Source organism: Artibeus jamaicensis, unplaced genomic scaffold (assembly GCF_021234435.1).
Source record: "Artibeus jamaicensis isolate MK-2021 breed Jamaican fruit bat unplaced genomic scaffold, CSHL_Jam_final scaffold_614, whole genome shotgun sequence".
NCBI lineage: Eukaryota > Metazoa > Chordata > Mammalia > Chiroptera > Phyllostomidae > Artibeus > Artibeus jamaicensis.
Window position 1 is genome coordinate 6,663,180 of NW_026522050.1, and position 21,771 is coordinate 6,684,950.

The 21,771-nt window shown below is 39.1% G+C and overlaps 1 protein-coding gene across 1 annotated transcript in view; it reads right to left on the minus strand.

Moving 5' to 3' along the window:
- LOC119054610 (fatty acid desaturase 2-like protein FADS2B) overlaps window positions 1-21,257 on the minus strand; it is a 32,553-nt gene extending 11,296 nt beyond the window's left edge. Inside the window, exons 1-5 of the mRNA XM_053659248.1 lie at window positions 20,644-21,257; window positions 12,065-12,175; window positions 8,720-8,917; window positions 6,768-6,869; window positions 1,583-1,708 (exon numbers count right to left, since the gene is read on the minus strand). Of these exons, the coding sequence (XP_053515223.1) occupies window positions 1,583-1,708; window positions 6,768-6,869; window positions 8,720-8,917; window positions 12,065-12,175; window positions 20,644-20,967 (861 nt within the window). The 5' untranslated portion in view covers window positions 20,968-21,257. The remainder of the gene's footprint in view (window positions 1-1,582; window positions 1,709-6,767; window positions 6,870-8,719; window positions 8,918-12,064; window positions 12,176-20,643) is intronic.
- Window positions 21,258-21,771: the final 514 nt, after the last annotated feature.

The window sequence follows — 21,771 nt, forward strand, 5'->3', positions numbered from 1 at the left end:
TACAGCCCTGAAATTACACTCAGCCCTTTGAAGGCAACTGTGAGGCTGATGTGGCCCCTGGTGAAAATGAGTTTGACACCGTATAGACAGTGCTTGACTCTTGCTTTCCCCATTCCTTTAATACTTCCCACCTATGTAAGTATGGGAGGGCAGGATCGATAATACTCCCTTATTAGGAGGGTAGAATTGATCCTTCCATCTTGTATTATCACAAATAAAAAGAAATATCATAATGATGAGGTAATAATATCAATTTACAGTTATAGAAGGGTTAATGAAAGAAAGGAAATATTCAGGACTTATCGAAACTACTTTAAATGTGAAACAACTGAATTTTAGGGTTTAAATGATTTTAAGTAATTTTTTGTGCACTAGCTTTGAAACTATGTATATAGATCCCAAAGGATAGGTCCCAAGAGCAGCTGTGAAAGTTGGAGAGATGTCCTCCATCATTTGTAAAGCTTTAGAGAAGGTACTTCTGGAGAAGGTCAAGCTGCTTCATGAACTTCATTGAGACAAATTTTGCTTTGTCAGGGGAATAATTAGAGAAATCAAGTGTCACAATTTTAGTGATGAGCGTGAAGTTCACAAACATCAGAGAAGTCCAGTTTGTTGGTGGAGCCATGGTCAAAAGCAAATGCTTCACTGTCACAGCTAAGAATTTTGTTTTTCAAAATCTAGGCAAAAGAATTTGTTTCCTAATCTAGTCAGAGAAGAGTAGTTTCCCAAAGCTGGGAAAGCCTATTTTCAAAGAGTTGCACAATTTTTGGTTTATGTACTACAAGGCCCAGGAAGCAACTGGCAAAACTACAGTCTTATTTTTATAAACCTCCTAAATACTTCTAGAAGAAGATAGTGGCTTCTTCCTAAGTACCTGACTTTAGACCTCCTCTGTTGAAAGAAGACTTCCTCCTAAGAAACTTGGTGCTCATCCTTTACAACAAGGGAGAAATTCTGAAGCTGACTTTTCCCTTCCTTTTACTGTCATTTAAGAAGTACGAATTAGGGGTAGGATCTCGAAGTGTCTAAGAAGCATTTGGGTTGTGATTTATGTAGAAATGAACCCAGATGCACATGAACTACAAATAGCAGCACAGTCTCTTCTAACTGAGCTAGAATTAGCTGAACTAACTAGACTTAGATATTTGTGCTTTAGTGCATATTGAACGTACTGACCTGTCTTCCTTGAGTGGATGTCTCCATGTCTTTGTAGTCCTTTCCAATCTCAGACACCTAGTTTTACTATCTAACGTTAGCAGAGCCTCAGAGCCAGTGGCAGAAACTATGCAGGTATCTGCTTGTCACCAGGGCTGGTCAAGCAAAGTGATATGGGTTATATTTCTTATGCTAGGAGGTTATATTGAATAACTCTTTAGGACAAAGACTCATGCACTCCACTTCTTCTCATTTTAGAACCCCAGATTAAGTTATTTCAAATCTATATTCTGGACCTAAAAAAGAGAGATGTTCTGAGGACATGCATAATGCTGAGAGCTCCAGTTTGATCTTTCCAAGATGAGGCAATAGTCCTTCCTAAGAACCACTTCTAAGAACTTCTAGTGGTCAGGATTTTTAAACGCACCTTGACAGGTTGCAAATCTCCAAGGAGGAAAAGTGGGCCCGTATCAATATCCGGATCTTTTGGGTAAATATTTGGTTTTACGTGATGCTGAAAGTGTCGGTAATTCCACCAGTTTGCTGACAGGCCCTGAGGAGAAGAGGGAGTTCATTAGCTGTGGTGAGGTTCCTCTTCTGAAATATCCTCCATGATGAGAGTTTGCTACATGCATCTCCCAAGTCAAAATAAGACATCTGACTTTCTCAAACTTGCACCCACTGCTGAGCCACAGAGCTATTCACTGGACAGCAGCTCTCAAAGCCTAGGAACCAATAATTATGAGATTCAGGAACATAAGTTCAGGCTCCAACAATTCCTGATAATAAGAACCCGTTGAAATTAAATATTTTTCCACCTTTCCTTTTTGATTCTTATCTTTTAAAAAATTCTGGAGGTAGATGGGGAGGAGAGTATTTTTTCTATTTTTTCAAAAAAAGAAACCTCAGCTTTAAGATTTTAATTAGTTCTTAGGTGGGGGATGGCCCCAGGAATCCTACTTCAATGAATAGTTCAAAGAATCATGGATCTGAAGGGATCTCCTAGAGGAGCTTGGCTCAGATCATTGTATGTCCAGCCTTCAGTGCTCTCATATAAAAATAAATGATAATAAAAATATTTTAGTCTTGGCCACATAGCTTAGTTGGTTAGAGATAAGCCAAGGTTGTGAGTTTTGTCCCCAGTCAGAGCACATAAAAGAATCAACCAACAAATGCATAAATAAGAGAAACAAAAAAATAAATGTTTCTCTCTCTCTCTGATGCCCTTTCTTTCTCTCTTTAAAATAATATAAAAATATTTTAGCCAATCCCATGCTCGAATCATCCCTGATTAGAAGGTTGTTTGTGATTTTATCTCTCTTAATTAAAGTCTTAAGGGCTTAACAGGGCAAAGAATTTACAGGCACACCAACCTAGTTTCATATATCAGATGAGTAAATGTTTCTGTGTGGTTTGGACAGATTACCCATCCTCTTTAAAGCTCAATTTCATCTCTAGTATATATAGTATAATGATATTTACTTCCCCTCCATTTGGGAAGATATGAGATGTTGTATGCAAAATGTTGGCATATGGAGATAGTTAATATCCTCTCCTTCCCTTATGGTGTTAATCATTTACAGAAGAATAAGCAGCAGTAAGTTTTTGTTGTGTATTTGACATCTCTCAATCACTGTCTATATGCGTTTTAGATCTTTATTGTGCAATATGGTAACCATAGTCACATGTGTCTATTGATCACTGGAAATGTGACCAAATTAAGATGAGCTGAATTTTGAAGATTCAAGATTAAAAAACAAGTAAAAATATCTTAGTATTTTTAAACTGATTTCTTGTTAAAATGATGGTATTTGAATATATAAAGTAATGAAGTTACCTTTCAAAATGTAGCTACTAAAAGATTTATAATGACTTATGACACTTTAATGTGACTTTCATTCTATTTCTATGTACTATGTTGGTCTACACACTATACATGTATGGTACAGGAGATGGGTTTGTTTGAAAAACCTGTGTTAACACTGCCTTCCCATAGTCTTTGTTGCAGTTTTCTCTTAGCAACCTTCCCTAAACCCTCAGTTCATCAGGAGCAGTCTTCTTACTTCTAATACTGCCCCCTACCCCCGTGTCCTTCCAGTGGACTCTCTCTCTCTCTCTCTCTCTCTCTAGTCCAGCTCTCTCTCTTGAATGTCATGTTTAAATGGGCGATATCACTTTTCAACATTTCCTTTTGGATGTCTCATGACATCAAAACATAACATGGACTCATCAATTTATAGTCTTCCTTCTGGGGTTGTAATGGACTGCATTTCTCCTGTCAAATACCATCCAATCACTCTTATAATTGTGTATCCACTCATTTATTCACGCATTCTTTATTTACTTTGAAATATGTGCTGTGTGTCAGATATTGACCTAGGCAGTATTTGGCATATAGAGATAGACATGATAAAATGGCATTCTCACATTCCTGGAACTTAATCTATTGGGAGCAATAGACAACTAAACAAGGACACTATGATAAACAATGGTTCTCTTTTTCAATTAATCCTCTGGGAACCAATATCTTGGCCTCATCTACTACCTGACTATACCCTTCAACCAATGACTGTCTCTGGGAATTGGTAATATAAGAGACAGGTTTTGATTCATGAAGGTCAGAGAGCATTTGCTCAAGGTCAAGGACCTTAGAACAGTGGTTAGAGTGGTCAGGGTGTGATCTAATGCAGCTGGCTGCACCCTGGATCCTCTGTTTGGAAGCCACAACCACCAGAGACAAGGGAGAGAGTGACCCATGGGGTAGTGAGGATTATCAAGTACCTGCAAAAACAGGCTACCCTGTACCAAGTTCCATATAGAAATCACCCTAAATCATTCCTCATTTCCACACTAGGTTCTTTCTTAGGGCAGCATCCAGGTTTGGACTGAAACCATCATCGATGTAAAGATCTGTCACTCGGGTGTGGCCTTGGCCAATTTCCTTATCTGTAAAATGCTTGTGGTTACTAGAGGGATTACAGGAAATAACAGGCTTTACACTCTTCCTGCACCCAAGCTGTTTTAAGATGTAGTCATGGAAACAATATAGGCCACATTTTTAAAGAGGGTCTTAATTTCAACTATTCTCCTTCTTTATCCCTATAATAACATTTGATGCTTATAGTTTACAAAATTACGCACACTGGAGGAAGTGGGTAGAAAATAGGCTACAGGGAATCCATTTTGATTTTCAAATCGCAGAGTAGTCAAAAATGTATGTAGACATTTCATGGTTTATTTTCAAAAGGGCTCTTTTCTTATGTGGACATTGCAAAAACAAGAATGCATATGTTTTTGCATAGTTAGTGGATTAAAATTCCAAAGAATCTCAATATTTGTTCATATCTGTGCCTTTTCCTGGTGGAGAGGAGTGTAAATTAATGTGAAATCAAGTTATGAAGTTTAAAATTGTCATGCACGTACAAGGTGGAGATGTTTGCTGTTTATAGGATAATTTTCTTTATTACCTCCCTCCCACCCACTTTACTTCCCTACAGGAAACTGTCTCTCCTGCACATAGTTGAAGCTTTTGGTATATTAATTTTGCTCATGAATTGCTAGTTTTGCTTGCAAAGGGACAGAGTGCACTTGATTTGCTTTTACAGACATTTCCTATTTATTTACTCTGGTCAGAAGTCATCAAGATTATATTCAAAATTGTTTCTGGCCCAGGCCAGTGTGGCTCAGTTGCTCAGAGTATTGTCCCATACCCCAAAAGGTTGTGGGTTTGATTCTCAGGGCACATTGGTAGGTTCATCCCTGGTTGGGACGCATATTGGAGGGAACCGATCGATGTTCCTCTCTCACATCAATGTTCCTCTCTCTCTTTCCTCCTTTCTCTCTCTCTCCCTTCCTCTTTCTCTAAAATCTATCTATCTATATCTATCATCTATCTATCTATCTATCTATCTATCTATCTATCATCTATCTATCTATCTATCTATGTATCTATCTATCTATCATCTATCATCATCATTATCTATCATTTATCTAACTTAAAAAATTATTTCTGGAGACACAATTTATAGCAAGAAAGCTCTTTACAAATTTGGACCAATGGGAAAGCAGTAGTTTTTAAAAAAGTACCAGCAAAGGTAGGGCTGATTTGAAATATTCCACACACTGGCACCGAATAAATTGCCACTCATCTCTAGAGCAGATGACTTTTCCTCTGACTTCCTCAGAGTAGGGGGAGTGACAGGGCCCATCATCTGACTCTCACATTGTTGTAAGAAACCACTGCTTCCTTATTTCTGTGTTGAAGATTTCTTAGTGAATTTAAAAACACTTCAGGTAACCTTTGTGGATAAAGGGCAGAAGAGTATGCTTACAGGAATTTGCTTGTTAAACTTGTCATGTAAAATGTCATTATTTATTCTAACCATTTGGAGGACATGTTTCTAATATGAATCCTGATCCAACTGTCTGTTATTTTAATATATTTAAGCTTCAGTTTACTCAACTGAAAGCAAGTAGGATTAGATTTAGATGGTGATTCTAACCCAGTATCTTCCAAGTCAATATATAATTACTTCAGTAAGAAAAAGCAGTTAGGCTCTGAGCTAGTGCTCAAGAGTTTTTCCTAAGAGGACCTGGCTTGAGCGTAAAGATTTGGCTTAGTGGAAGGCTCAGAGGCATTTCATATTCTGTTGGACCAGGGTGTATAGTCATCAAATCCTAGAATGTCATAGAAAAGCAGAGGTCCAGTTTAACTTCTATTACAGATGACAACACTTGAGGGCCAGAGATAGAATGTGACTTCCTCAAGGTCACAGAGTGAACATTATCAGAGTTAGGAATAGAAGTAATCCTTAGCACCCCTTGGTCGGCTTATTCACTCATTCAACAAATGCTTATTGAAGGCCTACTATGTGCTGGGCACTCTGTTAGGTGCTACATTGCAGTGGTGCATAGAAAACTGTTGTCTGCCCTTCTGGAGCTTCTGTTAATGGGGATAAAAGCAACTGCAATTCTGCCCACCTGCTTTTCTCCAGCAGTCTGGGTTTTGCAACCTTTAGCTCTTGAACAGATTCATTTGAGCCTCCCTTTACACTCTCCCCCTTTCTCTTCACTTTTACCTGTTCTCCTGCCCCTTTTCCTTTATTTCTTCACAGCCCCACCCTTGCAGGGCTACTCAGTCTTGCTGGGTCCCCCTAAATCCCTCACAATAAATGGTCGGAGCCCTCCTAAGAATAGTCTCTTTCATGATTTTACAGGTCATATCTTAATTTTTAAAGGTACAATTCTTCTGTGAGGTAATTACTTAACAAGGTATCAGGGATTAGGCCAAATAGTTTACAGGGGTAAAAAAAAATGTTAGAACTTCTTAAATAAAAATAAACCCTTTCCTCATAAAATTTTAAAATTTTAATTTTAATATATATTATAATATATTAAAATATAATATATATTTATATAATATACAAGTATAATATTAATATATACAATATAATATTATATATGAGCATATATATAGCAGTTACATTTTTAGTATATTTACATTTCTCTGTGGGCTATGCACAAACAATTCTTACTGATACAAATGCACAGGTAAGAACCACTGCCTTAGAAAATGACCTTTGACAATCCCATCATCCTCCCTGAAGATGTACCTTAAGATGACACATCACAAATCTGTGCATCAGGCGGTTCCATTTGGACTTCTTAAATATAGAAAGGTGGCCTGTATCATGCTGCAAAAATGAACTCTGGGCCTAGAAGAGATGCAGTTGTTAGAGGAGATGGGAAGGCAAGAAGAAATGAAAAATGAGGCCACTAGTTGATTCCAAGCCCATTTGAGAGGAACAGTGGGAGATCTTGTCTGACCACAAGCCAACTGTACTTTCTATGTCCCACAAGTGTGGCATTCTTGCCCAGTCTTTGTGCAGGTGGTTCTCTCAGCATGCCGTGCTCTCTTTGCCACTGTGAAAATGTTCCAGAGTAGAAACATCATGGCCTTTGGAGTCAGGCAGATTTGCATTCTAAACTGTTCTTTGTGAGTTACCCATAGCTCTGAACCTCAGTTCTTCATCTGATAAGCAGGGATAATGACACTTTACTTTTCAGGCTGTTGTGCGATGTAAATGCATGTAACTTGCCCAGCTTATGCTAAGTACCAAACAAATGTTTGCTTCCTCTTTTGCTTCCAAAGTCACTTTTCAAGCAATAGTGAAAGTTGTCTTTTAAGAAACTAGTTAACATATTGTAAATTGTGCTGCTATGAACATTGGGGTGCATAGATTCTTTTGGATAGGCATTTCAGGGTTCTTAGGATATAATTCTAGCAGTGGAATTGCCAGGGCAAAAGCAACCCAAGTGCCCATCAGTAAATGAATGGATCAAAAAACTATGTTACATTTATACAATGGAATTCTATGCAGCAGAAAGAAAGGAGCTCCTACCCTTTATAGCAGCATAGATGGATCTGGAGAGCACTATGCTAAGTGAAATAAGCCAGGTGGTGAAAGACAAATATCATATTATCTCACCATTAACAAGAACCTAATCAACAAAATGAACAAGCAAGCAAAGTATAGAAAAAGACATTGAAATTGAGAACAGGCTGATAGTGATCAGAGGGGAGAGGGAAAGGGATAATGGGGGGAAAGTGTGAAGAGTTTACAGGAACAATTATAAAGGATATATGGATAATAACAAGGGGGCATGGAACTGAGGGAGGGAAGCAGGAAGGGCTGGGGGAAGGTGGGGAGAAGTGGGGGGAAGGTAGAAAACTGTACTTGAACAGCAATAAGAAAAAAAGAAGATAGTCAATATAAAAAATTCTGGAATTAACACTGATGTTAATTCTCCACAAACTCTTCCCCAATTGTCCCAATCAAAATTAAACACCTTTTTCTGCCCTAACAGCACATGCTTGTCCCTCTCCTTGGCATCAGTGTCATTCTGTCATGTCATATGTTCGGATATTTGAATGATCATCTCCCTCACTGGATTGCTCATTTCCCAAGGGCAGCAGTCAGGTGCATTTCCCTTTGTGTCCACAACAGTGATGTGCTCATAGAAGCCTACATTCAGAGACTCACACTTTACTGAACAAAGATTTGTCAGATCTATGTGCCAAGTGCTGATTGTCATTTATAGAGGAATTCAGATTTTTTTCTCATATCAGATGAATTTTCTGCTCGCAAAGAATTCATGGCCTAATGTATTCATACATGCTGGTTGGTTGGTTAATAAATGAAAGATAAAAATTAGTGTTAGATGGCTAAAAACAGAACTTTCAGATACTGAACTCTTGTGGACAAAATTGGGCAAAGAGTAGCAACTTTCATAAATTGAATATGTACATTATGCCAGTCACTGTGCTAGGTGTTTCACACATTAGCTTGTTTAGTCCTCCTCAAAATATTTCCATAAAACTTGTTATCTCCATTTTACAGTCAAGAACTTGGGTCTGGGAAGGTTTGATAACTTGCTGGTGTCAGACACCAATGTGTAGCTTGCCAAGAAGTATCAAGCAGCAGCTGACACTACCCTAAAGCAAGAAGAAGAAATTCTGAGTCTTCCTCCAAAGCCATTGCCTGAGGTTAGGATATCTGCTTACCTGAGAAATTGTAAGAAGAAAGGAAATACATATAATAATTGGCCAGCCATTGCCAAAATACCATAGCATTAGCCAAGCCAGGGCTTCCAAAATCAAGATCTGGATGAGGTGGAGGAAAAAAAACCCCAGGTTGGCATTGAACATGTTCATTGTCTCTAATGTTCTCCGCAGTTCTTGGAAGTCTTCCACCAACTGGGACTGTGAAATATTCAAGGAAGAAATCAGTTCTTTCAGGGGAAAGGGTACACAAGTGATCATAATTAATAATCTGTTTTATTAACATTAACACCTTAATTTTATGAATAAAAATTTACTAGCATTAAGAAATTTAAAAGGGGGATTAAAAACAAAAAAACAAACAAACAAAACACTTGAAAAATATTAGTTTTTTTCACTAGAAAAGAGAAAGATGAGTAGTGATTTGTCAGCTGTCCTCAAACTGTTACAAAACTTTATGTCATTTCTTTGAGGGGTGGTCATGGTCAGTAAAGATATACAGAAGTCCAACAGTTGTGTTTTAAACCACTGCTATTTTTTCAGGTATTGATTTCTGGCTATACTTTGGAGAACTTTGTTATCTATACAGATCTGTATTACTATAAAAACTGGTACAGTTTACAAAGCGATTGTTGCCATTGTTGGTTGTTTACTTGTACAAAGGGCTGGCTCATAGAAGATGATGAACATAAACAAATACAGGCCACTTAGATTAGCTCAATGTATAAATTTCTATAAGCTGTACTCAATGGATCCCCAGGAACAAGACAGAGTCTCTGGTGGCATTAGAGCATCTGCTGGTTGGAGGGGTCCTGGTTTGGTGCGTATGTACTGAGCATATGTGCATATGTGTGTATGCACAAGGCTAGCATCAGTTCATAAGCTTGTCATGTTGTACTGGCAAGTCAGTGCAAGGACTGGGAGGAACTCTCTCTCAGCTTAATGACTATAACAGGGTTGAAAACAGGACCATGAGAAAGCAACCAGAGTATAAGAAAGAGAACAGGATTGTTTACATGTAAGAGAGAAATTTGAAATAAGAGAAGAGCTGTGAATATAATTCTAGAAGTCAAAAATTTTATTTAAATATTCACTGATGCAACTTTTAATTAATCCACTGACTGGGAAGAGTTCAGATGGGCTCATCTCTCAAGCTTCCATCAACCTTAAAGTTCTGGAGGCCATAGGTACTTTTAATAAGTCATCTCTAGAGTGGCTCATGGCCTGGTCATGTTTTCCCACCCATTTATTGTACAGAGACAAGGTCATCAAAGTCCAGAGGAGTGACTGGTCTGAAATCGTCAGTGAGTCAGTGACAGATGCTAGACTTAAACTCATGTTTCCTGACATCCAGTTTTGTGTTCAAATACTAATTTTCTACATATATATCTAGATAAATATAATATAGTCATTCATTGACTAAAAGAGTGTTGATTTCTGGGGGTGGCCATAAATTTTTTTTTAGTTTTGTATACATATGTATATGTAAATACATCTACATATATTCACATTGATATACTAAAGAAAATTTATGGTAGATCATTACCTCCAGAGACCAACATTCTTTTAGACAATAAATGATTATTTTAAAGCGTTTAGCCATCAATGGGATTTTCTTTTCCTTAAAGAATATTTTTAAGAAAAACAATTAAAGTTTGCACTATCTTCCTTTTTTTAACCTCAGGTCCCCTGCCCTAAATGACATGGGTTTCTCTGGGGTTGGGCAATTACTTGTGCCCCCAGGGAGTTCATGATAGCAGTAACATCTAAAATTTAATGGAGGCAACTGAACTTGAACAATAATAAAAATACAAACTTTATTGAGCATTTACTGTGTTCTGGATACTGGTGTGAGCATTTAAGTGCCTTTAACTCTTTCATAGTCTCCCAATAAATCTTATGACGTTGGTTCTATTGTTGTTATTATTTTACTGAGAGAGAAGATTAGTAGCAGAGTGGTTTGGTAACTGTCCTAAGCCCACACAACTTGTGGCAGGGCTGGGTTGTAAGTCCAAGCTCTCCAGCCTCAGAGTCCACCCTTCCAAACACAGGGCTTCTGGCACACAGCCATGCAGGAAGAGCATCACCACAGAAGGGGTGAGCTTTGTTTGTCTCTGGTCTGCACATAACTGGTTCTATATCCTCAGATTCCCTCTTCCTCTGTGAGTTTGTTTCATCATTTCTTAAAGTGGAAATATAACCCTCACTCTATTTGCCTCATGGTGACAGATGAATCATCAGCATGGTGATAGATGAATCAGCACAAATTACTTTTGAAGAATTATACAAATGTAAGTTGTTTAAAAATAAATTCAAAAAACCAAAATGCTTAATATTAGCTAAAATCTCTTTAAACCTTATGTAAAATCATCCTAGTGAATGTTGAATCTTATAGAGGTCCCATCCTTTGGAGGAAAGTGTTCAGGCAGCCAAAGTCTTATAGAGAGAAAGATGATGTCATTCCTCGAAATACCAGAAGGATTGGCACCAGAGAAATAACTTGGAGTCCCAGTTCTTCAACACACCAGTTGTGGGGCTTTCAGGGAGTAATTTATTGTCCCTGGACTCTAATTTTCCCAAATGTCAAGAGGGCTGTAGTTAGAATATAGTCATATCTTTCATTCATCAGCTATTTGCAAAGCTTCTACTGTGCAGATGAGTCCTGAGGACACATGGATAAGCCCAATAGAGACAATCTCTGCTGTCATGGAAATAAGTTTGCCAGAAAGCACAGACACAGACATTAAATAAATAATTACAAGAAGTCACTGAAAAAATTATATGTATAAATTGCCTGGCAGGAAGAAGGTGTTTAGAGGCATAGAATTACTGTTTGGCGCAGGGCCAAAATTCTGCTCATTTGTTTCACAGAGGTTTCAGAATCCCAAGTGATAAGATGACACTGTTTGTAGATACGTGAAATCCACTCAATTCATGCTGCTGCAGGCCCACCCAGGCATGATGCTGGTTTCTCACAAAACATGATAAATTGGACCTGAAATATACCTGGGCCCCATTGACACACATATTCTTTTCTTTTGCCATTTTTATTTACTTATTTTTAATTGAATTTATTGGGAGTGAAATTGGCTCATAAAACCATACAGGTTTCAAGTGTACACCTCAATAAACAAAACATCATCAGGGCACTGCATCATGCACTCACCACCCAAAGCAAAGTGTCTTTCCATCCTCATTTATTCCCACTTTGCCCACATCTATTTACCCCCACCCCCCTTTCCTCTATCACCAAACTGTTGTCAGTGTCTATGTGTCATATATACATATATGGCTTTTTGCTTAATTTCTTCACATCCACATATTCCTGAGTCCTGCGACTGCACTCACATTTTTGTTTCTCTCGTGGCTGGGCTCTTCTGGATCAAGCTCTCCGATGAGCAGTGGCTTAAGGTACAGTTGGGCAATGTTAAGCTCAGGGTGCATGGCTCTGAAGACATCCTGTAAACCAGAGAATTGTCAGAAGCTTAGAAGAGGCATGCTTATCCACAGATTAGTCCCCTTTCTGACCTCACTCTGTGCCCATCTGGGGAGCCAGCACAGACTCTGTTAGGAGAATTTGCCCCCAAATCCTAATTGATGTTTCAAATTGACCAAGCAAAATTACCCTTGAAAATTCTCGATGAAAGCTGGAGACCCACCTACTGAATGCACTGATTCACTAGGGAAGTCCAATCCAGTCAGGTTATCCCCCCAAACTAGAGATACCAATATTTATTTTATCGAGAACCAGAAGAAATAGCAGCTTAAGTTTATGGGCCATGATAAATCTTTAAAGTCCAACATCATGCCTGGGGGGGCGGGGAGTTGCTTACACTCTCTGAGGCATACAGCAACCAAGACTGGCTATGCAGACCATGTCTCCTATCAAAGTCTGCCTGTGGGTTCTTAGCAAAAGACCAGGGGAATGAGGCCCTTGAATTAAATTATTAAAAAAAAAGACAGAATAAAGTTGATGATGGTTGCTCAAGATAAATGTAGAAGAGAGTGTGGGACTACAGCCATTGAGCTCTGGGTTGTCTGGAGTATCACACTCTTGGCTGTTAGTCACTTCTCCTAGAAAACACTAAAGCAGTGTCTGCAGGGGCTTGTGACAGCCAGGCAGAGGACTGAGTCAACCAACTCTACTTTTCCATCTCAGATCCCTACCCAAGTAGAAATTCCAAGTGGCTACAAGCAGTGGCAGTGGTTCCTATATCTTGTCTTTATTTGGAAATGAAAGATACTCTCTTCTCTTGGGGATTTAAACAGTTTTAGGGGAAGGGAGATCCTCCAAGAGGAAGATGCTGGACTTTCTGCTATTATGGCTTTGGGGATGGGCATAATTAAAAAATTAAGAAGTATAACCGAGACTGTAACTTGGATACGCAGACACCATACACATTACTCTGAGTTCTGGCATTGCATAGTACTGATTAAGTAGATGCCAGAGCAGCCATCCTACATCTAAATCCTGGCTGTGTAATTGTATGCAAGTCTCTTGACCTGGTTGTGCTTCTCTTTTCTAATGTGAAGGTGATGACAGTAGCTATTCAGTTCATAAAGTTATTATCAGATTGAGTGAATTAATTAGACCCTGACTCTCAATATATTTTAGTTATCTTTCTTATATGTATAACTCCAGCAATAAGGACTTACTACCTAGCTTCTGTGCAAGACAATTCAGAGATTTCATTCCTGTAGCCTAATGCCTAATGTTGTACCAGCTCTGAATTATTCTAGTGAATATGATAACTTCTCCATCTTTAAATAGTAAAGCAACTTTGGATATAGCCAAGAACTACACATGAGCCTACTTAAAAGAAGGTGTTTATATAGTGAGTAAGATTAATTGGAAAGGCGCAATACCAATTCTTTGGACTTATTTAACCTAGATTCAGTGACGTGAAGAGATTTGTATCTGCTAGAACCAGCTCAGGCTCTACTGTCCTGAGTACTGTCTGCATCTACACACTTCCTCTGACCCCTTGGAAAATGCTGACCTGTATGATTTCAAAGGTGTTTTTTAATTGTCACATTTGACAATTCTGAAACTTAGTTTCCCAAACCAGGAAGAGAGTCATTCAATGATTAAGGTGATTAAAGTATTTCAGGATGATCCATATTGAAAAATCACGTCCTGCTTATTGTTTGGGAGCAACTTAGGATGGAAAGCATCCTGATTGATAAAGATCAGGGGTAAAGGAAAGGTAAGCTATTACAATTTTAGTCCAAGGAGCCATCCAGAGTCCTGGAACAGTGTGCTAACAATGACTTCCAGGTTCATTGTTTCTTCTGATCCCCAGCAAGTTTCATAGGTCACTACTGGGATAAAAGATACTGCAGGCTTTCTAAAAAGGGTTCTAGAATAGTAGGCATTGCCCTGTTTGTGGAACTCTTCATTGGATCTATGGACAGTGCAATGAAAAATTTAGATAGTCTTAGAATATTTGATTTGGAAGAATTTCCTATGAGACTGAAAATGGAGTCAGTTTTGAAATCCCCTCTTGCAGAAACAAATTCTGCTATCAACATTCTTGGGCAAGTATGTTTCTGCAGAAGGAAGGAAAGGGGAGAAAATGAAGGGGAGAAGGGATACTGCCAGCATTTATTGAGCATATCCTATGTACAAGGTGATTTATGGGCCAATTTGTAATCATCACTTTAGTTCTGTGAGGTTCCATTGTTTCTGTTTCTCAGAGGGGAGAAACTTCTTGTCCCAAATGCCACAGTATATAGTAGAATCAGTATTTGAACTTGGGGCTGTGTGACTTTAAAGCCATGAAGGTGTAAAGGTCTATTCCAGCTTTAACATGTATCATTTTTTTAAAGGCCTCTCAAGAAAGGAGCAACACCAGATTGTTTGGGGATGTTGCTAAGATCAGTATATATTTACTGAGCAGATAGTAATGGTGTCTCCCCACCTTAGGTTGTGATTATGTGAATGACTTTGCCTCGGGTTTCAACCTACCTTCTGAGGCTTGGCTTTGCACCATTTTATTCACTGGATCTCTCCAGATTCAATAAACTTTCGATGCTTCTTCATGGTGCTGAAGCTTTGTACACACTTTCCTTTGCCCTCCTTCAATTTTCTCTACACAAAAGCTCTTCTTCACCATTCAAAATATAGATGAAATATTGCCTGACCTAACCCACCCAGGAAAGTTATGCATGATCTCCTCTGGGCTTCCATGATACTCATTTCTAGAACTGTTCAAACTATGTTATAAGGAATCTGCATCTTCACCCCTTCTCTAGTGGTCTTCTAATTTTTTAAAGACTGGGACCATGCCCTGTTGATTACATTACACGTGCCATCTGTCAGTATGCCTGAAGCATGGCATATGTTCATGGATACCTAGTGAACAAGGGAGAGGGTGAATGAATAAATAAATATAGGGTTTTTCACCAGAGTGTCAAACTCATAGAGGATACAGATCTTTAGCATCATTGTCTCCTACCTATGCTCAGCATCTCATTTTCTGACCTTTCATGTTACCTTCATGATTTTCTTCTCAGCCATCATCTCTACTCCTTAACCTATTTATAAATTTCTATCATAGCTTAGCTCAAAATTGATTGTTTCCAAAACAGTGTCACACCATAAAAATATCATTTTCACAACTAGCTTGGGAATCCTGATTTTTTTTTGCTGCTTTTTATTGGGAGATGAAGAGATGTGCTTTACTGTAAAAGCAGCAGGACTCTTAGTGGAAGAGAAAAGTACATAAGGTCTGAGACAAAATCCTGCCTTTGCAGCTTCACTACCAGATCCAGGTTGTGCCCTGCACGAAGGCACCCAGCCAGGAGGGAGTGTGTGGGCTGAAATCCAGCAGGCATTCCTGCTTGCCAACTTTTCAGCTGCAACACCCAAAGAGTGTGCCTTCCTCATTCAGATTAAGACACAGTGCAGGGTGGCAGGGGAGCAGGCTGTTTTATATTGGTCAAATTACTCAATTTATCAAGCTTTGTTTTTTCTAAATGTGTACAATAATACCACCTTGTCTGCCCCATGGGCTCATTAATTCCTTTATTCATTTATTCAGTCATTCCAAAACCTATTGAGGATCTAGCCTAGTAGGTAAGAGCTTAGGCTTTGGAATCAGACATCAATAAATGACTCATTTTTATATTATTTAGTTCGTCTGAGGTAGGTTGAAAGTTTCCAAAATTCAGAAAAGGAAAAACAAATGGCAAGTATATGTATGAGTCACAAGACAGAGTAATTAGAATCTGCATTTTACTCACCTCAGAAAAGCTCACTGGAATAGTCAATACCCATCCACTGACACCCATTCTAACCTCTTCTGGGTAACTTCTCTGCTCACCCTTCTCACTCAGATCTCATCTGCTGCAAAGCAATGGCTAGAACATGTCACCTCCTATTTTCAGAGTCCAGAGTGCTAACCATTACACTATGGAGCTTGTCACCTCATATTTTGAACAGGCCGATTTGAAGGGGGAATGCAGTTTTTGCCCCTTTCCTGGGAGAGAGCCACTTTAGAGTAGAAAACGTCACCTAAAGTCATACAGATTCCTCTTCACACTCAGGGGTAAGCAGAGGGTTATTTTTTCCACTGCAACTCATTCTATTGTTTGAGAACTTTCATCATTTGAAAGCTCTTCCTTATACTGAGATTTGTTCTATGATACTTTCAGCTGAGTTCCAACCAAAACTATTTTTTCTCTCTACCTTCCCCATCAAACCTGCTCATCCTCCTGGTTCCCCTGTCCCATAATGAATTTCATACCTGCTTATCTAAGCCAGATGTCCGTAAGTCAGTTTAGACTCCTTCATTCTATTTACTTATCAGTCCTAGATATCCATGCTACTTATCCAGTTACTTATCAGTCCTAGATATCCATGACACTCATCTCCTCCTTTTTTATTCCTATTGTCAATGCATTGTTCAAGTCTCCAGGATGTTACCCAGACTCCTTCCTTCATTTTGATCAACTTTTCTCAATCTCCTCCTTCACACAACTGCGGGGCTGGTAGTTTTTCCCCATTTCACTTATCACTTAGCCACTTCTCTCTCCACTCCTCTACCCATTATTTAAATGAGAACTGGATTATTCAAGATATTTTGACAACCCAGAGAAGATGCAATTATTACTGATTATTACTCTCCTTTCACCAACAACTTTAAGGCCCTGCTTGATTTTGTTGTCATGGTTGTGGGTTGGGGGGATGCTGTGCTAGAGAAGTGTGATTATGTGTAGTGGAAGGAGAGGAAGACACACACAGTGAGGGCCAAATGCAGAGTCCTTAGCTCAGCATCAAGACCATTTCTCCATTTCCTCCTTCTCTTATCTCTTCCCTTTATTGATCTCCTCTTCCTCTTTCTCCTCATTCTCATTCCATGACAGTCACTGACATTACTGTGCTAAGACAAAGGAAGTGTGGGATGCCCATTCTGGCTGAGCTCTTAATCATGATCTGAGTCATATCTGTACTCCACCTTGGTGCACATGCTCTTCCCTCAGCCCTGGTCTCACCTCAGTTGACTCTGCTTATCCCAAGCCACCGGGAGTGCTCTTCTCTTCCACACTGCAGTCTGCCAAAGAGTTGAAATAGACTCATCTGTATTTCCTCTAAGTTTTTGTCATCCTTTCCCTGTAATCAATCCCTTTGACTCTCATGGAAAGAATTTGAGTTTCTCAATGTCTATCTCAGAATGAGGTATCCAGAGATAAGGAGTGGGATGACCAACACACAGGATGAAACACCTGCTCTCTTTGTCCTGGACATGTCATACATGCCCATGTACCACAAGATTGCACTTATTTTTTTGGTGGAGCCTGAAACACAATGTTGTCTTAAAACTTCTGGCTATTTGTTCATATGCATTTCCTGTTATCATATGCTTTGTAATCCTCATCTTAATGATTACAAAATAAACAAACAGACAGATAAAGTGTGATCTGTATAATTAGTTCTTCTTGGACTTACAGGCTATTTCTAGCTTTTCCTAGATGAGCTTTTCCAGGTGAGCAGACCAGAATCTGGATTCTAGTTACCTGTACTGTGCTATTAGTTTTAAATTATATAGTTTGAAAATAGCCACGTAACTCACATATGCAGTAACAGTAGTTGATGTGCCAATTTTGTTTTATGGACTTATTTTTCTTGGTAAAGTTTTTTTGGAGACACTTATAATCTATCTTAAAAGAACTAAATGAAAAAGCCGAAGAGTTGCCATTTTTTGAGTAGTGAATCTGTGCCACACACCATAGGGAACATTTTACTTTATCTCCACTGACTTTCACAACAATGCTAATATGAAAGTATTATTATCCCCACTTTCCAGACAAGGGAGCCAAGCTCCAAGAACTTCAGCAGCTTCCTCAGGACATTCCTAGTCAGTGGTGGAATCCAAAGGCAAAGCAGACTTGGTTGGTCCTGAAACCTATACTCTGAATCACTGGGCTGTACCACTAAGAAGGATTTTGGAAAGACTGACTACAAAAATGAAAGAGTAAAAGAATGAATGAATGAATAAATGAATGAATGAATATGGATACTCAGGTATTCATATTCACCTTTGATGAGGAAGATGGAGGCTTGGAAAAGAGTCACTGTGTAAATAATAAAAGAGTGACCCTTCTGGACCAGTGTAGCTGTTGGAAAGAGCCCCCACAAAGAGACTATTTTGGGTCCATATTTCCCTTTCAGGACATAACCTACAAAGACCTCTTAAGTTGTAAAGTATTGGACATCAAGTCCTCTGACTTTATGTTCTTTCCTCTTTCCCTAGAGACCATGGTGCCCTCCATCTTGAACCCCCTGATCTAAATCAGATGGTATCAAATGTAATCAGGATTTCTAAGCTGGTGGTAAATGGAAAGTAATAATCACATCTTTAAGGCTATGTCGAAGATATGGATAGTAATAGCTACAATTGAATGAAAATTTATTAAAGTGTCTGGCATTACCCAAAGCGCATTATGAGCATCAGTCCCATTTACCATAAACCAGTTAGATAGGTAATGTCATTCTCATTCTGCGGATGGTGAAGCAGAGGCTCAGAGTGTCCCAATAGCTTTTCTAGGTTTGTACAATGATCACAAAGCCCAGACTTTCTGTACTCTGAGTAGGCATGAAGTATTATAGTTGTCAGAAATTTCCTGACACCCTCCTAGTTTTCTTGGGCCATCTTTCTTTGGAGAGTCTTTTCTCTGAAAATGTTTGGATTTCCTTTTCTAACATCTAAGGTACATGCTGACTGACCGTGCTCTGGACTTTCATTCTCAGGATGTGAATCCTAAGGTGAGGTGGATATTTTCCCCTAGGGTTCTGATGGTTTCTATTTTATTAATCAATTCCTCCTCATTGGCTAGAACTGGATGCAGAATCATGGTCTTTCCTGACTTCTGGGAGGTAAAAACTATCAGAAAATTACAAATTTACCACCCAAGCTGCCTCAAGCTTAGTCTCTCTGTTTTCAGGGTGGCCGAGACCCACAACATTGCCAACACATCCTCTGAGCTAAATCCTATGACTTGTGTTAGGAAAGCATCATCCATATTCTGGGTTGTGAGAGTGAGAGGATGGGCTAGATAGGGATCTGTAGTATTTATTTTATTTTTCATTCCCTTTCTTCTGTTATTCTTGCACACATGCTTTCTACCTCACTTCTTCTATCCTCATCCATCTGAATTCCTACCCAGCATCTATCTCCCTGACACCAGAATACTCCCACACCTTACTACAAGTACATGTTCATTTTCTCAAGGAAAAGTTGATCTTTGTTTAAAAAATATCAAGTCTAATGGAAGTGGAGGGGAAGTAGCAAGGTATGTTCAGAAATGTATTCACCTGACTGCAGAATCAAAATAGGAAGATGGTGGAAGAAGAAGAACCCGGTTGGAGGAGGGAGATGAGAAATTGAGGAAAAAATGAGAATTGGGGAAAAATATTTTGATAGTGTCAGAAGATAAAATATTGCTTAACTTTGCAAGTTTGCCATACACTTGCATATTTTGTTATTATTAGCACTGTTTATAGAGTGATTCTTAGTTAAATAATGTTTTCAATTTTACACTTTGAAGCAAGTTGGAGAATTTATATACTAAATTGTGAAACAACAACAAAAACAAGAAAAAAAGCCTGGGGTTCAATTTCTGCTCCACATAATAACTGTTTGATTTTGGGTTAGTCAAATGTTTTTAATCTCATTTCTTCATCTATGTAATGTGAACAATGAAATTTATAATTGGCAGAAAACAAACTTCCTTGTAAGATATTTTGAATGGGCTTCTTAAATGATTTAACAGTTTGAGAAACCTTCCTATTTGATGTTAAATGGAAATGTTATTTGTAGGAACTCAACTACAAAGGTTAGAAACCTATCTGATTTCAAAATTTGACGATGTTACTTGCTGTCTGTGTGTATTATTTGCCTCTTTGAACATTAACTTTCACATCACTAACAAGGGGATGATATCCACCTTCCTCAAAGTGAGGTTTAAGTGAAGCAATGCATTCAAATGTGTCCAAGGTATTCTAGACATCCAATAAATGTCACAGTATATTTTTTCCTTTGCTGTTTTGGTGAGGGAGAGTGATAAGGAGAAGCAGTGAAAAAAAAAAAAAAGGAAAGACTGGAAGTTAAGTAATGTAAAGGTTTTGAATCTAAGCTCTGCTGCGGGGTCACTTTGGCCAGTTAGTTATGCTCTCTGGTTCTAATTTCCCCTCCCATAAAAGTGGCTTGTAGTACCTGTGTCACAGTGAATGAGCTACAAGGAAGGAAAAGAGATCTGCGAAGCCTAAAAGCCTATGCAATTGAAGATTTTCATCACTGTTATTAAGATGCCTAACAGATGAATCACTGGCTTGAGCACGTACTGACTTGCTTTTGGGAAGACAGCCAGGGCTCCAGCCACCCAGCAGCTGGAACAGAGAGAAGGCAGAGGTTTCCGCTCCTTACCGTGGCGTCTTCCCCAGCGTAGTGGTTGAGGACTCGGCGCCCACCTGGATGGCGGTCTGCCCAGCTAGTAACGTCGTAGACCTTGCGGTTGATCACCAGCCACTGGTCGGCCTCCTGATTGTGTCTCTGGATCTCCTGCCAGCTGTACAAGTTGAGGCTCTTTCTGGGCACGCCACCATTCCCATCTGCCACCTGCTTTACATAGCCTTCTGCTTCCCCATTTGCTGCTGGTTCATGGTTTGCCTGATGCTGCTCCCTTATGTAGACCTTACTCTTTCCCACAAGGCTTCCATTGCCTGCATGCTTTTTTTCAATCTTCATCATCACCGAACCCTTGAGATTTCTGGGTTGACTCCTGAAACTTCTAACTCTCACCTCTGATTAGACAATAAACTAACTCCTCTTCCCCTTTTATTCCATTGCAGTAAGATGCCTGCACAGAATACTTCTTTTTTAGCCCAATTATCTATCTCTTCACAAACCTGATGGTGAGCACATTCCCAGCCTCTCACTTCTGCCTGTCCTGAATCTCTTCTGCCCTGATGGGGGCTGGACCACCTTTATCTCTTCACTTCTCCTCTCCCTGCAGAAGGACTCTTAGCAGCATCCTTCATCATTGAGTCCCTAAGTAAAGAGTTGTGGCCAATTGCAGTCTGGCACACTGTTGTGGCCCACCCCCAGGGAGGAGGGCCTAGGCTCTGTCACGTACCTTCCCTGCTCTGCTCAAGCTGGGTGGGGTTCTCACCTCTCTGACGCACCTGTGAATAGCAACATTCAGATTTGTTAATTGACTATGTGAGTAGAATTTTTCAAAATCTCTAGGATGACAGCTATGAAGAAGAAGCTATGGTGGACTTAGGAAATGCTGTTTTCGACAGCTCCTATTTCTCCCTAGGGTCTTTAAAAATTTTTAAAAGACTTTCTTTTAAAAAAGGTTTGTAAATACCAAAAAAGCATATCACTGGTAAGCCAGTTCTCTCAAAGCTGGCTAAATCTGCCAACAAACCTGAGTGTAACAGTGACTGACATTTACTAGGACACATGATGATTTTCCAAGCCCAGGTCACACTTTATCTGGTTTAATCCTCACATTAATCTTTTGAGGGAGGTACTGTTAGTGTCCCATTT